The 19,114-nt window shown below is 48.7% G+C and overlaps 2 protein-coding genes across 5 annotated transcripts in view; one reads left to right on the top strand and one right to left on the bottom strand.

Annotated features, from left to right (window-relative positions):
- LOC148517284 (uncharacterized) overlaps positions 1–19,114 on the bottom strand; it is a 99,259-nt gene that overhangs the window by 27,327 nt on the left and 52,818 nt on the right. The gene's annotated exons all lie outside the window — the stretch shown is intronic.
- LOC148517285 (uncharacterized) lies at positions 916–17,568 on the top strand. 4 transcript variants are annotated; one of them, XM_088478869.1, is made up of 7 exons: positions 948–986; positions 2,735–2,833; positions 3,452–3,643; positions 6,505–6,583; positions 6,703–6,800; positions 13,947–14,391; positions 15,929–17,568. In XM_088478869.1, the coding sequence occupies exons 4-7, from the start codon at positions 6,550–6,552 to the stop codon at positions 17,518–17,520; spliced, it is 2,169 nt and encodes a 722-aa protein (XP_088334995.1). In that variant the 5' UTR covers positions 948–986; positions 2,735–2,833; positions 3,452–3,643; positions 6,505–6,549; the 3' UTR covers positions 17,521–17,568. The 4 variants fall into 4 exon arrangements, with proteins under 4 accessions (XP_088334994.1, XP_088334997.1, XP_088334995.1 ...); XM_088478868.1 differs by lacking the exon at positions 2,735–2,833 and having other exon boundaries at positions 916–986; XM_088478871.1 differs by lacking the exon at positions 2,735–2,833 and having other exon boundaries at positions 916–986; positions 15,932–17,568.

The raw sequence follows: 19,114 nt of genomic DNA on the forward strand, positions 1-19,114 counted from the left end.
GTAATGGTAACACAATAGTAATAACCTCTCATCTCCGTCACCATCGTGTGCGGCTCTGCGTCACACCAATAAGGGGGAAGTAATGGCAGCTATAGGCAGTAATGGTAACACAATAGTAATAATCTCATCTCCGTCACCATCGTGTGCGGCTCTGCGTCACACCAATAAGGGGGAAGTAATGGCAGCTATAGGCAGTAATGGTAACACAATAGTAATAATCTCATCTCCGTCACCATCGTGTGCGGCTCTGCGTCACACCAATAAGGGGGAAGTAATGGCAGCTATAGGCAGTAATGGTAACACAATAGTAATAATCTCATCTCCGTCACCATCGTGTGCGGCTCTGCGTCACACCAATAAGGGGGAAGTAATGGCAGCTGTAGGCAGTAATGGTAACACAATAGTAATAATCTCTCATCTCCGTCACCATCGTGGGATCCAGGACAGCCCTGCACCCAATGACAGGAGAGGCTGGCGGGGAGGAGACATGGTGGGGGCAATGGCTGGTGGAGGGCATGTGAGACATGGGGGGTGGGCAGAGGGGGCGTGCAAAAAACTTTATGGACACATAGCCCAGCCTAACCTATGAATGCTATAAAGCTCTCGTACATGCCCACCAGATATCTTCCCCCTCACACTGCCCTCATGCCCCTCATGCCCCCAGCACCGTCTCCAACCTTATTCTTTCCCAATGCAGCCTGCAGAACTCTGTGTGTGAACAGTCACATGGTCTGATCACATGGTCTGAAACTGCTTGATGACGTCAGAGAGAACGAGCCAATACCCAGCCAATCACACCCTACTTCCTGGATGTGCGTTTCACCCTACTTCCGGGATGTGCGTTTCACCCTACTTCCGGGATGTGCGTTTCACCCTACTTCCGGGATGTGCGTTCCACACACGGGAAATGGAACTCATCCATTGCTGCAGCTTCCGTCAAGTTTTGGCTGCGAATAAGGCGACGTCTCTTTGTCCGGCAGAAGCAGGTAATGGTGTTCTACTGTAAAGGAGGAGCAGCCTGTGGTGTCCTAATATACAGGAGGTGCAGAATGTGATGTCCTAATACACTGGTGGAGCGGCATGTGATATCATTCTATACAGGGGGAGCAGCCTGTGGTGTCCTACTGTACAGGAGGAGCAGCATGTGGTGTCCTAATATACAGGGGGAGAGGCATGTGGTATCCTATACAGCGGGAGCAGCCTGTGGTGTCCTACTATACAGGAGGAGCAGCATGTTGTGTTTTACTATAAAGGGAAGCGGCCTGCAGTGTCCTAGTATACAGGGGAGCGGCCTGCGGTGTCCTATACAGAGGGTGCGGCCTGGGATGTCCTACTATACAGGGGGAGCGGGGTGTGGTGTCCTACTATACAGTGGAGCAACATGGGGTGACCTACTATACACTGGCATCGGCCTTGGGTGTCCTACTATACAGGGTGAGCTGCCTGGGGTGTTCTAGTATATAGGGGGAGAGACCTGGGGTGTCCTAGTATACAGGGGAAGAGGCCTGGGGTGTCCTACTATACAGGGTGAGCTGCCTGGGGTGTTCTAGTATATAGGGGGAGAGACCTGGGGTGTCCTAGTATACAGGGGAAGAGGCCTGGGGTGTCCTACTATACAGGGGGAGCAGCCTGTGGTGTCCTACTATACAGGGGGAGTGGCCTGTGGTGTCCTATTGAACAGGAGGAGTGGCCTGTGATGTACTATACAGGGGGAGCAGCCTGTGGTGTCCTCCTATACAGGGGGAGCAGGCTGTGGTGTCCTGTAATAGCAGCAGCTGCAGAGTAATAATAACAGTAATGAGTGGTTGGGGAATGACACATATTAGCTATAACACGTATGTACAGTATATACCAGATGATACATAACAGGATCAGGGGAAAGATGTGTGAGAAGGACACAGACAGGCCATGTAACAAAGGGCTGCACTCCCTGAGCTGAGGGCGTCTTGTTATCCTGAGCAATAGAGACTCTCTCAGAGACAGCCAGTGGCTGTGACAGTCCCCAGATCCTCAGAGTGTCACTGATTATCCCCCAGGACATGTCTCACCCCACCCTACGCTGCACACACACGGCCGGCAGGCTGGTCACACATGTAACATACATCTGAGGTGCGGTCATTTGTCATTTCATCATTTGTGCAGAGTGACTGATGGGATTCTGTATTGTGTAACCCTTTGTGTGTCCCCTGGGCTGCCTGCTGTCCTATCCCTGTGTTATTAACCTCTTCTGTTCCTTTCCCCCTCCACTGTGTTACTGCCACCTCTGTACAGCTGTAATACCCCCTGTTGTGCGCTCTGTATTCCTACGTTACTTCCCCTCTCCCCATATCTGCACCCCTGTGTACTCTCCCCTCACACCCCTGTTATCTGTATGACCTCAGTATAGTCACAGATTATCTCAGTTTCTGGAATAAATGTAAAACAAAAGTAAAAAATTCCCAAATCCCTAATTCATGTGTCTGTAACAGATTCACGTGGAGCAAATTGCACCAAATATGTGTCTGGGAGGAATAAGACCCCCGGCCAGGAGAGGAGCATTGGTGTACCCTTATACAGTACAGCGTTGTGTGATGGCCTCTGAGGAGCCTTATGGGGCTGGGTCACAGGAACCTCTGACAGACACTGACCAGGGCTCTATGGCTGGGGGGAAAGGAGAGACTTACTGGTCACTCAGTGTAACATGTCTGACTGTGTTACATGTGTTCTCTGTGATGTCTATTATATTTATTCCTAGACTGTCCAGCTGTGTGGTTCCAGAGTCTTAAATTACACATTTTGTATTCTCACTGATTCACTGAGGACGGACAAGGACGGGAGTCATAGGACTGGGGAGGTGAGGGGGTCTGAGAGTGTCAAAGTGACTTCACTTATATCTATAGTAATAATACAGGGACATGACTGGGGAGGTGAGGGGGTCTGAGAGTGTCAAAGTGACTTCACTTATATCTATAGTAATAATACAGGGACATGACTGGGGAGGGGAGGGGATCTGGGAGTGTCACAGTGACATCACTTATATCTATAGTAATAATACAGGGACATGACTGGGGAGGTGAGGGGATCTGGGAGTGTCACAGTGACATCACTTATCCCTATAGTAATAATACAGGGCCGTGACTGGGGAGGGGATCTGGGAGTGTCACAGTGACGTCACTTATATCTATAGTAATAATACAGGGACATGACTGGGGAGGTGAGGAGATCTGGGAGTCTCACAGTGACATCACTTATCCCTATAGTAATAATACAGGGCCGTGACTGGGGAGGGGATCTGGGAGTGTCACAGTGACGTCACTTATATATATAGTAATAATACAGGGACATGACTGGGGAGGTGAGGGGATCTGGGAGTGTCACAGTGACATCACTTATATCTATAGTAATAATACAGGGATATGACTGGTTAGGTGAAGGGATCTTGGAGTGATAGTGATATTTCTCCAATTCACAGGATTACACAGTAGTGAAGAAGACATCCAGTGAGTGTGAGACACCCAGCAGCCATCCTCATGTGTCAGGAGGACTGAGCAGGACCCAGAGCCCCATCACGGTGCCTCCACCTCACTCACTGATACATGAGAGACACAATGACCAGAAGATCCTGGCTCTCACCAACAAGATCATTCAACTGCTGGCTGGAGAGGTAACTGCTGGGAATGGAACATTATACAGTAACAACAGGGGATGTGTCTGGGTGATGACTGGAGAGGTGACTGCTGGGAATGGGACATTATACGGTAACACCAGGGGATGTGTCTGGGTGATGACTGGAGAGGTGACTGCTGGGAATGGGACATTATACAGTATCACCAGGGGATGTGTCTGGGTCTGACTGGAGAGGTGACTGCTGGGAATGGGACATTATACAGTAACACCAGGGGATGTGTCTGGGTGATGACTGGAGAGGTGACTGCTGGGAATGGGACATTATACAGTAACACCAGGGGATGTGTCTGGGTGATGACTGGAGAGGTGACTGCTGGGAATGGGACATTATACAGTAACACCAGGGAATGTGTCTGGGTGATGACTGGAGAGGTGACTGCTGGGAATGGGACATTATACAGTATCACCAGGGGATGTGTCTGTGTGATGACTGGAGAGGTGACTGCTGGGAATGGGACATTATACAGTAACACCAGGTGATGTGTCTGGGTGATGACTGGAGAGGTGACTGCTGGGAATGGGACATTATACAGTAACACCAGGGGATGTGTCTCGGTGATGACTGGAGAGGTGACTGCTGGGAATGGGACATTATACAGTATCACCAGGGGATGTATCTGGGTGATGACTGGAGAGGTGACTGCTGGGAATGGGACATTATACAGTAACACCAGGGGATGTGTCTGGGTGATGACTGGAGAGGTGACTGCTGGGAATGGGACATTATACAGTAACACCAGGGGATGTGTCTGGGTGATGACTGGAGAGGTAACTGCTGGGAATGTGACATTGTGACCGGATGCCTTTCGCCTAGGCCGTCACTGGTCACGGGTTAGCGCTTTTGGACTCCCACTCACCGTCAGTGACCGCCTGTCACTGACTCCACCCACTGTGCCGTGGGCGGTTAACGATGCTGCCACCACCAAACTCTACCATCGGCGTTTGGAACCGCTTATTAGGTACACTCAGGCTCCTACGTCGGCACCTGGAACCGCTTCTGCTGCGTATGCGTTTGACTAACTGCGGACACACCTCCTGTTTGGTGTCGGCTGTTCCCACCTAATCCCTCGCAATGGACCAGGTCTGCACGGTAGCTTGGCAGAGAGCTTGAACTTGGAGACACGGAGCTCTTACCCAGAACAGCAGGAGAACGGAATAGCGTTTTTGCGCAATTCTGTTGGTCGCAGGATTGAGTCAATTGGTAAAGGCAAACGGTGTTTATTTGCTCAATGTCTTAAAGAAGACCTTCCCTTCCGTCTGAAGGGGAATATCACACAGAAATCAAACAGCAATTCTCCACAAAGGATTTTCAAAGATGTACCACGTACAGGAATCTTATCAGCAGGTCTTCTCCACACAGAAGTTACAGGGTTGTACACATACAGGGCTCACAGTCCCTCTTTTTATGTCATTCTAACACACACTTCCACAGGGGGTAAGTCTGCCCTGTGGTTTCCAACCAATCACCTTAAGTGCATGACCTGTGCATGTGCTAGCCACATGCACATTTAACATTGTCCCCTATGGACAGTAGGGAGTGGTCACTCCCCTGAGCCTGAGACTACCTGGTGTTTTGGTCACCACCCAGGAGTCAGCTCGTCTAGGGCCGGGGGAGGTTTTCCTACAAAAAACCATACTTCCAGGAATCTGCTAAGGGACCAGCCCAGCCACCTAAACTTTAAACACAACTGATTTATCATACATTATACTGTCTCCTAAAATGTTGATATAACATTTCACAGGAAATGGTAAATGACATTCATCCTTCCAAATGGAATTATCAATCAGTTTTTCATTTCCAACCTTAACACTATTCAGTGACATCCAAAAGGTTCTTAAAAACAGATTGTCTTTTCAAAGGAAGTTCTGTACATGTAGTGTTTGGCTATATGACACCATTCACACCTTCACACAGAGAACTTCCAGTCACCCTATTCATCAGACCTCCTGCTAAGGGAATGACAATCAGCATCTAGTATCTGCAGACACAGAGGCTGGTCATGTCTTATACAGACATATATTCAAGAAGTGCATTTTCTCTACAAAATATACATGTAAACCATATAGTGCATAGCCTATTAAATATACGTTGCTTCATGCACTAATGCATTGCAGATCAGCTGCAGTGCATTACAGAAATACATATATACTTTAATACAGTTTATTATAAACCATGTGCAGTGTGCTTTTACGCTGTCCTTTTAAAAATGACGGCACAGCACGGGAGCTAACCCCTTCACTGCTGTGGCAGCCATTAACCCCGTGTGGCCTGCCTCCAGCCACAGACATTATACAGTAACACCAGGGGATGTGTCTGGGTGATGACTGGAGAGGTGACTGCTGGGAATGGGACATTATACAGTAACACCAGGGGATGTGTCTGGGTGATGACTGGAGAGGTGACTGCTGGGAATGGGACATTATACAGTAACACCAGGGGATGTGTCTGGGTGACTGCTGGGAATGGGACATTATACAGTAACACCAGGGGATGTGTCTGGGTGATGACTGGAGAGGTGACTGCTGGGAATGGGACATTATACAGTAACACCAGGGGATGTGTCTGGGTGATGACTGGAGAGGTGACTGCTGGGAATGGGACATTATACAGTAACACCAGGGGATGTGTCTGGGTGATGACTGGAGAGGTGACTGCTGGGAATGGGACATTATACAGTAACACCAGGGGATGTGTCTGGGTGATGACTGGAGAGGTGACTGCTGGGAATGGGACATTATACAGTAACACCAGGGGATGTGTCTGGGTGATGACTGTATCATTGTGTGTGTCAGGTTCCTATAAGGTGTCAGGATGTCACTGTCTATGTCTCCATGCAGGAGGTGGAGTATATAGAGGAACACAGGGGTCTGTACAAGGACGTGATGATGGAGAATCACCAGCCCCTTACATCACTGGGTAAGAGGATAATGTGATTTATTGTATAGGGGAGAGCATGTATGGGGGCCACCTATATACACACATTACCTGATAATCACATATATACAATGTACTCAGTCACTGTGTGTCTCCTACAGATGGATCCAGTAACAAGAATACCCCAGAGAGATGCCCCCATCCTCTGTATTCACATAATTGTACAGAGGAGAATCACAGGATCCCACAGGGGCATCAGGTAGATCGGATTTAGGGTCTCACCAATATACCAAAGTCAATGTCACTATATGATCTGTAGAGACTCTGTGTGTGTCTAATACATTGATATTCTACTTTTTATTGTCAATGAAATCGAACATAAAAAAAAAAAGAAAATCAACTTCAGGGTCCATAGGCTCCACAGGGAGGCCTTGGGGTATAGGTGATGATGGAGTCATCTGGGCACCACGCAGTTAAATTTTTCTCCCAGGGTGCACTGGGTCTCCCTCCTATACCCCGCCCCCGGGCCAAGGCACCTCTATTTTGTTGGTTGCACCTCTGTTTCCAGGGCTGTACACTGAAGAGTTTTTTATTTTTAATGAAGATGCCGTTCCGTCACCCTGCCGGTGCCAGTACTATTTGGGGGTTTCAGCGGGCCTCCGGGGTCTTGGCTAGCAGGGACCCCGTGAGGATCCCTGGACTGCGCCCGGTCGCTACTGGGAGCAGGTAAGCGGTGGGTCACTGAGAGTGGTGACCTGCTGAGCAGCAGTCTTTTTCCCTAGGGCTAGGGGGACTCCCTGGGGATGACGGTGGGTGGAGCCAGGCACTGAGACCTGCGCTTCCACTAGATCACCAGTGACACGCTTTTTATGTCAGGGCGTGAATCCAGCGTCCCCGTGGTTAATCGCCGGCCAGGGGGGGCAGCCATCCCTGTTGAACAGCCGGCTCCTCCCCGCTGCACAGCGCGCCTTTCTTCTGTGGTCTGGCTGGGCTGAGGTGGCTCTCCTCCGGATCCGCCCCCTCAGAAGTCTCTGGTGGCCATTTTCTCCTGGCTCAGTCGCAGATCTCGCAGGCAGTGCGGAGCTCGGGTCCTCCTACATAACTCTCCTCCAAGTGGTCAGCTTATGTAGCACTATAGCCTACCAGACACTGAGTCTGTGTAGTTGAATAGTAGTGCCATTTGTGGAGGTGTTGTTTATTCTGCATTGTATGTGACTTTATGCTAGCGCAGTCTGTATTTTTTCTTTCCTTCTGTCAACCATTTTATTTTCCCTGTGCTTTTTCTCACTGACTCCTTACAAGTGTTGTCAGGGAGCATATTGAACCTCAGTTTATTTTTCTGTACGGTGGGTCACCTACAGTGTACAAGCTATCTACACCATGTCTGGTAGTGAGGATAACGTGCCAAGTTTGGCTTCTGACCTGCCGTCATGTAAAAAGTGTGCTGCAGGATTAGCTGTGGGAGACATGGTACTTGAGGGGTTATGTTTGAGGTGTTAGGCTCCTCCAGGTCCCTCTACTGTCTCAGCCACCTCACAGGAGCCTCCCTGGGTGTGCTTTGCTCAAGCACTAACGCCCATTGCGGGACGTTTGGCAATCCCTCCTGTGTTTCCCCCGCTGGGGTTCCCACAGCAGCAGATTGTGCCCTCCCAGAGCCTGCTTCAGCTGGCTGCACCCATACAGGTTGTGTCTGAGCCTCCCTGGGTGAATACATTTTCCACTACGGTGCAGAATCTTACGGATATGCTGCAGGGGGATGCCGTCATCTGTCTACTCAGTATGATGACGATGACATGATGTCTGATGATGGAGAGCTTCCAGATGAACCTGACTCAGCGCCCTCTGCACGAGAGATGGAGTCAAAAATGTATATTCCAGGTCTGATACGAGCTTTCCGTGCAGCCTTTGTCATAGAGGAGGACGAACCTCAGGCCCCCAAGTCCAGACATTCCTATTTCAAGGACATAAAGGTGACCGCTGCCATATTTCCTTTATCTGATCAGCTGGTAGACCACCTGGAAGTGGTATGGAAATCACCTGGTAAGCGTTACCAGCCGTAAAGACGCCTGGCTTATGCTTATCCTTTTGCTGAGGACTATTTTACTAAATGGGAAACTTTCCCAGCAGTGGATTCTCATGTAACGAGCTTGGTTAAAAGTGTGACTCTACGTATACCATCCATGTCGTCCCTAAAGGATACTATGGATAGGAAGGTGGAGGTTTGTTTGAAATCCATATATTCTCTTTCAGGAGCAGTGTGCAGACCGGCCATGGCTATGTACTGGGTAGCTGGAGTTATGGAGTGCTGGGCAAACTCCCTTGAACGGTCCTTGTCCAGCGAGCAAGTGAATCTGGTGGGCAACCTCCGAGATTCAGCTACATATATTAACGAGGCTGCTTTGGTTGTCAGCCTCTTGATTGCCAGGATTTCCAATGCGGCAATTGCAGCTTGCCGCTCCCTGTGACTTTGCTCTTGGAGAGTGGATGCAGACTCCAAGAAAGGCTTAAAGTGTTTTACCTTATAACTTTAAGGCAAGATTGTGGATACGTCGGCAGCAGCTAAGTCTGCTTCTCTGCCTTCTGTCCCTGCTCCCTTTGGGTCTTGGACCTCGTCCTTTTGGACCTATCTGGCCCCAGGTAAGCCTAAAACTGACTCCTTTCCTAGGCCGTCAGTCACCAAGAAGACTGCCAAGCCTGATGACAAACCCTCAGCCTGACTGGACGGGCCTCCCCTTGGGGGATCCCAGGGCTGGGAGGCCGACTTCTTCAGTTCACCCAATACTGGTGTTGGACCATCACAGACACCTGGGTAAGAGAAGTGGTCTCTCACGGATACGCCCTCTCCTTCCGCAGAAGACCTCCCCATCAGTTCTTCTGCACAGGCCTTCTGTCAAACAAGGACAAGACCTTAGAAATTCAGAAGGCAGTACAATCCTTGCTTCAGGCAGTTGTCATTGTACTGGTCCCGTTATCCCAGAGGTGGAACGGGTTATTCCAATTTACAACCGAACGGATCCCACCGGCCTATCCTCAATCTCAAGTCCCTGAACAAATTCCTCACGGTACCTCGGTTGAGGATGGAAACCCTACGCTCAATAATACTGGCTATGGAACTGTGACCGGACGCCTTTCGCCTAGGCCGTCCCTGGTCACCGGTTAGCGCTTTTGGACTCCCACTCACCGTCAGTGACCGCCTGTCACTAACTCCGCCCACTGTGCCGTTGGCGTTTAACGATGCTGCCACCACCAAACTCTACCATCGGCGTTTGGAACCGCTTTTTACGTACAGTCAGGCTCCTGCCTCGGAACCTGGAACCGCTTCTGCTGCGTATGCGTTTGACTAACTGCGGACACACCTCCTGTTTGGTGTCAGCTGTTCCCACCTGATCCCTCGCAATGGACCAGGTCTGCACGGTAGCTTGGCAGAGAGCTTGAACTTGGAGACACGGAGCTCTTACCCAGAACAGCAGGAGAACGGAATAGCGTTTTGCGCAATTCTGTTGGTTGCAGGATTGAGGCACAATTGAAGTCAGGCAAGGTGTTTATTGCTCAAAGTCTTAAAAAAGACCCTCCCTTCAGATTGAAGGGGAATATCAGCATACAGGAATCATACAGCAGGTCTCCTCCACACAGAAGTTACAGGGTTGTACACTATTACTAGGCACAAGCCCTTCTTTTATGCCACTCTAATACACATTACCACAGGGGGTACGCTCGCCCTGTGGTTTCCAACCAATCATCATAAGTGCATGACCTGTGCATGTGCTAGCCACAGGCATGTTTAACAATGTCCCTTATGGCAAGGGGGAGTGGTGACTCCCCTGTGCCTGGGCTCAACCTCTGAGCTGGGCAACGCCCACGGCTCCGCTCCGTCTGGACATAGCCTGGGAAGATAAGGATTTCCCGCCGAAAATGGACTTCCAGGAATCTGCTAAGGGACCAAGCTTGCTACTCTTGCCCGAATCTGAGCTCCAGAGGTGGGCAAGCAGGGTCCCCGGGCACGGTTTCCTGACCATGGAAGGGGAAGCGATTTGAAGCTCCCTAAACCCACTTAGCTGGCTGCATTAGCCAGCTTCCTATGCACCCCCTCATACCACTTCCAGACATGAGGCTGCATAGGAGAACATTTTATTCCCCTAGGGAAGAGGCCTGGGGACCCAGCAGCCCACAGAGAGCTCCGGATCCCCCTGGACCTCCACAGACCACAGGTAAGTGCACTTTTCTTACATTATACATTAAACATATACATTTCATGTTTTTACACATACACCAAAGCCTGTGCCCTGCATCAGGCTGTTACACACTGCAGCACTGTAGCCCAGGACCTGCTGTCCTGGCTCAGTGCTGCACAAATCATTTCAACTGCATTTATATTTATTTATTACACTGCCCAACGCTCAGCGCTGGGCTCCCTTAGCCCTGCAGTCCTGGACTGCTGGGGCTCTCTGCTGTATCATGCTCACAGCGCTGGGGGTCCGGGGAGCTGGCTCTCCCTGTCCCCCAGCGTGCAGCCACTTGGCCATGCTGCTGGGGCCCTCGGGAGCTAGGCTCCCGGTCCCCAGTGCACCCTCTAACACTGCACAGGGAGCCGGCTAGCCCGGTCCCCCTGTGCGCCCTATTTTGGCCAGTCACGATGCACTGGGAGCCGGCTTCTCCGGTCTCCCCGTGTGTGGCCTCTCCTCCTGCACTGGGGTATTGGGAGCTAGTGCCCCCGACCCCCAGAGTGCGGCTATGGCGGTTCTCCCCTCGGTGCCATGCACCGAGGGTTAACTGCCAGCCCCACTGCGTTGTACAGCTGGGGTGCCGGGAGCATCGCTCCTGGTCCCCAGCGATCAGCACCACCTGGGGGAGCCGGCTAGCCCTGTCCCCTCCCCTTGAGCCACTTTGCCCTGCAGTCCGTGATGATCGTATCCCGGCTGCAGTGGCTCCCTGCTGCCCTGGGCGCCAGGAGCTCTGCTCCCAGTCCTCAGCGGTCAGCATCCTGCCCTGCCCTCCGCTGCCTGGCCGCACTAAGCAGCCGGCACGGAGGGACCAGCGGCGTCCCTGTGGAGCTGGGACGCCGGCACGCAGAGCGGCTATCTGCTCCGTTCTGTGGAGCTGGGGCGCCGGGAGCCAGGCTCCCGGTCCCCAGCGTCGGGTCCTCCTGTCGCAGCCATCGGAGATGCTCCGGGGCTGCGGCACCAACATAAAACCCAACCCCCGGTGCAGTACGCCGGGGGGTTAAAACGTTGCCGCTAACGTTAACCACTCGGCACCTAGCGCCGGTAACATTTAAAAGATGGCACCTAGCGCCGATAATACAATTAAATGTGGAGCCAAGCGTCCATTGTTACCTTAGAAAATGGCGCCGCAGCACAGGGGTTAACCCCTTCAGTGCCGCGGCCGCCATTCCCCACGTGAGGCCGGCCTCCAGCCACAGGAACCTGGGGATTTTATGGTGTCACTGGTTATTCAGGATCCATACCTGCATATTCCAATTACTTCGGCTCCCCAACGTTTTCTCAGGTTTGTTGTAATGCAGCAACATTTCCAGTTTCGGGCTCTGCCGTTTGGCTTTTCTACTGCACCTCGCGTGTTTACCAAGATTATAGTGGTAATGGCAGCCCACCAAAATTGCAAACTGCCTCTGTACGAGTCCAGGACAAGAGACGCCAAGGCTCTCTTGGTAGACGCTCTGTCAGTCAAGTGGACCTTCCAGTTTGCATACCTGGTTCCTACAATCTCCCTTCTTCGAGTACTTCGGAAGTTCAAACAAGAAGGAGCCACTGTTCTGCTGGTGGCTTCAGCGTGGCCCAGACATCACTGGTACTCGGATCTTCAGTCTCTCCATAAACATTCTGTTGCTGTTACCTCAACGTCCGGACCTGTTGTCCCAAGGTCCTTGCCTTTACCCGGACCTGAGTCGTCTGTCTTAGATGGCGTGGCTCTTGAAACATCCCTCCTAAGGTCCAAGGGATTTTCCTGCTCTGTGGTTAACACCATACTCAGAGCATGGAAACCAGCTTCTGACAGGATTTACCACAGGGTGTGGCACACCTACTTTCAATGGTGTCGTCCCAAGGGTTACGATTCCCTGGTGTTTCAGATATACAGAGTTTTGGCTTTCCTGCAGGCAGGTTTGGAACTATGTCTCCGCCTTGCCTCACTGAAGGTGCATGTCTCTGCTCTGTCAGTTTGGTTCCAGTGAAGGATTGCGCCTCTTCCTGATATCCGCACTTTACTACAGGGTGTCCTTCACATTTAGCCTCCCTTTGTCCCTCCTGTGGCACCTTGGGATTTGGCTGTTGTCCTTAGGGCTCTTCATTTGAACCCCTGGACTCAGTGGACCTCAAATGGCTTACAGCTAAGATTGTTTTTCTTCTTACTATTGCTTCTGTCAGAAGAGTGTCAGACTTGGGGGCTCTCTCTTGCCGTTCCCCATTTCTAGTCTTTCACCAGGACAGGACGGTGCTTCGGATTCGCCCTGGGTTTCTTCCTAAGGTGGTTTCTAGTTTCCACATAAATGAGGAAATTATTGTACCGGGCTTTAATTCTCCAGACCTCACGGCAGGTGAGGCCTCATTGGATGTGGTACGTGCCCTCAGGATTTATGTGGACGTACCAGTTCCCTTCGGAAGCCTGACTCCTTGTTTGTCCTCTATGGATTCCACAAGAAGGGATGGCCAGCCAATAAACAAACTTTGGCTAAATGGCTTTGCTTGACGATCTCTGAAGCTTACACTCATGAGGGCATTCCAGTGCCGCCCTCTGTCACTGCTCATTCTAATCAGTTTGTGGGTCCTTCGTGGGCAGCTCACCGTGGCGCCTCTGCTGTTCAGCTTTGTAAGGCGGCCATGTGGTCTTCTGTCCAGACCTTTCTGAGGTATTATGCATTTGATACCTTTTTGCCTCTCAGGATGCTTCCATTGGGCGGCGGATTCTCCTCTCTGCACAGGAGTGTGCCCAACATTAAAGGGACTGCTTTTGGACATCCCCAAGGTTTCCCTGTGGAGCCTATGGGACCCTGAAGTAGAAAATGAGAGATATGGTAAGAACTTAGCTTTTGTTATCTCTCTTTCTACGAAGTACACAGGGCACCCACCCTGACACACCTGTGCTGGAGATGGACTTCGCTCTGGTCACCAGTTTTCCGTCTGCTGTGTGAGAATGTGATTCCTGAGTGTTCCAGACTTCTCTCTCTTTTATCCTCCGGCCTTTGGCTTGCTACAAAACTGAGGTGCCTCTGGCCCGGGGGCAGGGTATTGGAGGGAGACCCAGTGCATCTTGTGAGAAAAATTTAACTGCTTGGTGCCCGGATGACTCCATCATCACCTATACCCCAAGGTCTCCCTGTGGACCCTATGGACTTTGTAGAAAGAGAGATAACAAAGGTAAGTACTTACCATGTCTCTCATTTTCTGATTAGGGTGCAGTTCAGACTAATAAACTAGAAAATATAGAGGGAGAAGAAGAGACGTATGTGACTGATATGAAGGCAGAAGATATAGAGGGAGAAGAAGAGACGTATGTGACTGATATGAAGGCAGAAGATATAGAGGGAGAAGAGGAGACGTATGTGACTGATATGAAGGCAGAAGATATAGAGGGAGAAGAAGAGACGTATGTGACTGATGTGAAGGCAGAAGATATAGAGGGAGAAGAAGAGACGTATGTGACTGATATGAAGGCAGATGATACAGAGAGAGAAGTAGAGACATATGTGACTGATATGAATGCAGATGATACAGAGAGAGAAGAAGAGACGTATGTGACTGATATGAAGGCTGAAGATATAGAGGGAGAAGAAGAGACGTATGTGAGGGGTGATCAGCAGTGTAAGGAGGAGAAAATTCCTACAGATATCAGCACAGGTGAGTAATAAACATTTTTTACAGAGAAAGTCACATATTCTCCTTGCTCAGTCACTACAACAGTTTATTATTCTATGTATCCTATTATTATACACCCTCCTCTGTCAGTACAAACTAATGGGGTAAATGTATCTGCCCAGTTGGGGAGTCGGGAGCCATCAGCCCCTATTTTACTCCTTCTCTCCCCCTCACATCATGTCACTGTGTGTTACCAGCCTGGAGATCTGACCTGTCTCCTCCCCACACTCTCTAGTGTATCTCACATACTGAAATGGAAATCACTGCAGGATGCAACTAGTATGACCTGTGTGTGATATAATGTATAGACCATGCCTGCACTCTGTTACACATACTGAGATGGAGATATGGAGAGTGTGAGGACACAGCAGGATACAGCTAGTATGACCTGTGTGTGATATAATGTATAGACCATGCCTGCACTCTGTTACACATACTGAGATGGAGATATGGAGAGTGTGAGGACACAGCAGGGTGCAGCTAGTATGTCCTGTGTGTGATATAATGTATAGACCATGCCTGCGCTCTGTTACACATACTGAGATGGAGATATGGAGAGTGTGAGGACACAGCAGGATACAGCTAGTATGACCTGTGTGTGATATAATGTATAGACCATGCCTGCACTCTGTTACACATACTGAGATGGAGAGTGTGATGACACGGCAGGATGCAGCTAGTATGACCTGTGTGTGAGATAATGTATAGAGCGCTTTGCATTCTGTTAGTAGTGACTGTTTTTAGCTCTGTGTGACAACCATTACAGTGTAGCATATAGGAAAGGTATCTGAATTCAGTGCAGGAAATCTCAGGTTTATGCCCAGATGTTGCACCCATCATACACAACATGTCATAAGAGAGAGAATCTGGGGGAAATGTATCAAGCCTTAGAGATAGAGAGTAGAAATTGCCCACAGCAGCCAATCAGCTTCTAGCTATCATTTAAAGTACAGTCAGTAAAATGACAAAAGCTGGTTGGTTGCTAAGGGCAACTTCTCCACAAACCTTCTGTAAGGTTTGGTTCATCTCCCCCTTTGTCTTTTTTATTACTTCCCGGCCAGTGTTATTGCTACACCCTAAATCTCCTCATGATAAAACTCACCAAATACATGATGAAGTCATTGGCCGCCATTCAGTATAGTGCGATGTTTCTGAGGGTGCCTGGAGAAATCTGATGAAAGCTCCGGCCGCACGGCTGTTTCACGGCTTAGCGCAGCACTAACAGCCTCACAGCCAGCACTTTAGTCAGAGAATGTCGGTTCTCACAACTAAATAGCCAGGGTAAGTCGTGAGAACTGGCTTTCTCTGACTTAACACCGCGCTGAATTGAATTGCTCTGGGACCTCCCACAATCACGGTCACTGACTGTTTGGAGATGTTGGGGTACAGCCGGGCACGTCTTATTATAGTTACACAGTATTGGGATATTGGGGTACAGCTGGGCACGTCTTATTATAGTTACACAGTATGGTATAGTTCTGCATGGAGGCTAATTCCCATATAATTATTCTGTTCCCAGCAGATGGACCCAACCGCAGGAATAACTCGGGGAGACGTCTCATATTATCTCCAGATTGTGACTTAGACGATAATAACTTCTCACAGGACTCTACAGGAGAAAACCCTATTATCCCCAGTATACATCCAGCATCTCACAGTACAGATATTCCATCTGATCTCTCTAACCATGAGGAATATTCCCCTGATACTCCCAGTAGTATTACACACCGCTCAGATAACACAGGTGATAACCCATTGTCATGTCCTGAGTGTGGGAAAAGTTTTACCAAGCAGATCAGTCTTTCTAAACATCAGAAGAGAGTACACGCAGCTGAGAGGCCTTTTCTGTGTTCTGAGTGTGGGAAAAGTTTTACACTGAAAAAATATCTTACTAGACATATAAAGATTCACACAGGTGAGAGACCATATTCATGTTCTGAGTGTGGGAAATGTTTTCTACGGCAGGGAGCACTTGCTGTACATGAGAGAAGTCACACAGGTGAGAGGCCATTTCCATGTTCTGAGTGTGGGAAATGTTTTACAGTGAGAGGTTCTCTTACTAGTCATACAAAGATTCACACAGGTGAGAGACCATATTCATGTTCTGAGTGTGGGAAATGTTTTCTACGGCAGGGAGCACTTGTTGTACATGAGAGAAGTCACACAGGTGAGAGGCCATTTCCATGTTCCGATTGTGGAAAATGTTTTACACAGAAATCAGATCTTGTTCCACATCAGAGACGTCACAAAGGTGAGAAACCATTTTCATGTTCTGAATGTGGGAATTGTTTTACACACAAATCAGCTCTTGTTAAACATCTGCGAAGTCACACAGGTGAGAAACAATTTCCATGTTCTGAGTGTGTGAAATGTTTTACACTGAAATCAGATCTAGTTGTACATCAGAGAAGTCACACAGGTGAGAAACCATTTCCATGTTCTAAGTGTGGGAAATGTTTTACACGCAAATCACATCTTGTTACACATCAGAGAATTCACACAGGTGAGAAACCATTTTCATGCTCCGAATGTAGAAAATGTTTCACAGAGAAATCAGATCTTGTTAAACATCAGAGATATCACACAGGTGAGAAACCATTTTCATGCTCCGAATGTAGAAAATGTTTCACAGAGAAATCATATCTTGTTAAACATCAGAGATATCACACAGGTGAGAAACCATTTTCATGTTCCGATTGTGGAAAATGTTTTACACAGAAATCAGATCTAGTTACACATCAGAGAACTCACACAGGTGAGAGACCATTTTCATGTCCTGAGTGTGGTAAATGTTTTACACACAAATCAACTCTTCTTACACATCAGAGAAGTCACACAGGTGAGAAACCATTTCCATGTTCTGAGTGTGTTAAATGTTTTAAATCAAAATCTGATCTTGTTACACATCAGAGAAGTCACACAGGTGAGAAACCATTTCCATGCTTTGAATGTGGGAAATGTTTTACAGTTAAATCATATCTTGTTACACATCAGAGATGTCACACAGGTGAGAAACCATTTCCATGCTCTGAGTGTGGGGAATGTTTTTCAAAGAAATCAGCTCTTTTAAGTCATCAGAGATATCACACAGGAGAAAAACAATGTGTATGAGCGTCTAGAAATATATTGAAACTTCAGCGATATTTTCAGTACTGTAATTTTATTGAAAATTTTCAGAACAAGCATAAATACAAGGTTATCCTAGAATGCTGTCCCTGCTGGATGAAGGGTAAATGACATTTGCATTATCACACTATGGGCCTGATTCCAGCAAAAGAAGCAATTACAGCTGCAGTCTCTTACAGATCGCAGGTACTAATATATGCTAATGCCGAGGCACAGCCACCATAACCACGCCCACTGCTGCCTTCTCATTGTCCAGTGTCGCCCTCCTGTGTAATCATCGGTACCATGGTCGGCACATTAAGCAGTCACACAGCATTTACATCAGGTCTGATCAGCCGCAAACACTGCAGCTCTCCTGACACTCAGAGGTCTCATGCTGCAGCTGCCATCGCTATGGGTAATTTATACATGCCCATGAGATGGCGATCACACGGACACACGCCCATGAGACGGCGATCACACGCCCATGACATGGCGATCACACGGACACACACGCCTGCAGTTTTCTGTCCACCCCCATTACCTCCCCCAAACGCTGTCACCCTGCCACTCCCTATGTGATGTATTCCTCTGTGCGTCCGTAATCACAATGTGATCGCTGTGTATGCGTAGTGTGACTTATACGCAGGTGTGATGGCAAACATTCGCTCTATATACGTAACTATCGTCATTGTGTCCTCTGGTGAATCAGCCCCTGTATACTAATATATTACACTTTATTATATATCCACACGGATGTCACTAACATAGGGCCTAAAAGGTTCCTCATGTAATGGCTTTCAGTTTCCTTATTCTATCAGATCAGAGTTTCCCAAACTCTGCTATTACAGACTGGGTATTAAGGATACAATAGAAAGGATATGTTAATACAACACCTTAGCGCAACTAGGTGAAGCTACCTCTGGTGGAAACACGTGGGTACCTTAAACCCTTATAAAACGTGACGGAAGTACAAAAATGTGTAACCACTAGGTGGCGCTCACACCAGAGAATAAAGGAAAAATCTGTTACGTTCTTTCCTGATCCCTCATTAGACCATATGACAGGCAATTTAAATATGTAAAGAGAGAAACACAAAATAGTATAATATTGCCAATCAAAAAGTGCATTTATTTATCAATATAAAATGGCATATGTAAAACACAATAAATAAAATTAGGCTCTAAATTGCCATCCACACAAATATATTCAGTCTTTTCAAATGTCAGTTGCCCTTAAGCTCTGCGTACCGGAAATGAGATGTAAAAAAGCGTAGTGTCTGCACTGCTGACCATCCGGATAAGGTAAAGCAGTGACTAACCCACGGATGCCGGTATTCAGGTATCAGGGTCTTCCTTATAGAAGATGTAGTCTGCTGTCCTTAATGCGTTTCCAGCCTAGTAAGCTCTTCTTCAGAAGAATCTGCTTGTTATGCAGTTTTGTGTTTTAGCTTTATCCTAACTTTGCTCTTAGTACCTTTATACTGTGACTGTCTTAGTGTCCATTTCTCATACCCAAACAAGAAAGGTTTTGTCTTACACGTGTGCCCCTCTCTCCTGTCTCCTGTCACTGTGACACCGCTCTGGTGTTGGGGATTTGC

Source organism: Taudactylus pleione, unplaced genomic scaffold, assembly GCF_031769625.1.
Source record: "Taudactylus pleione unplaced genomic scaffold, aTauple2 ptg000224l, whole genome shotgun sequence".
NCBI classification, from domain to species: domain Eukaryota; kingdom Metazoa; phylum Chordata; class Amphibia; order Anura; family Myobatrachidae; genus Taudactylus; species Taudactylus pleione.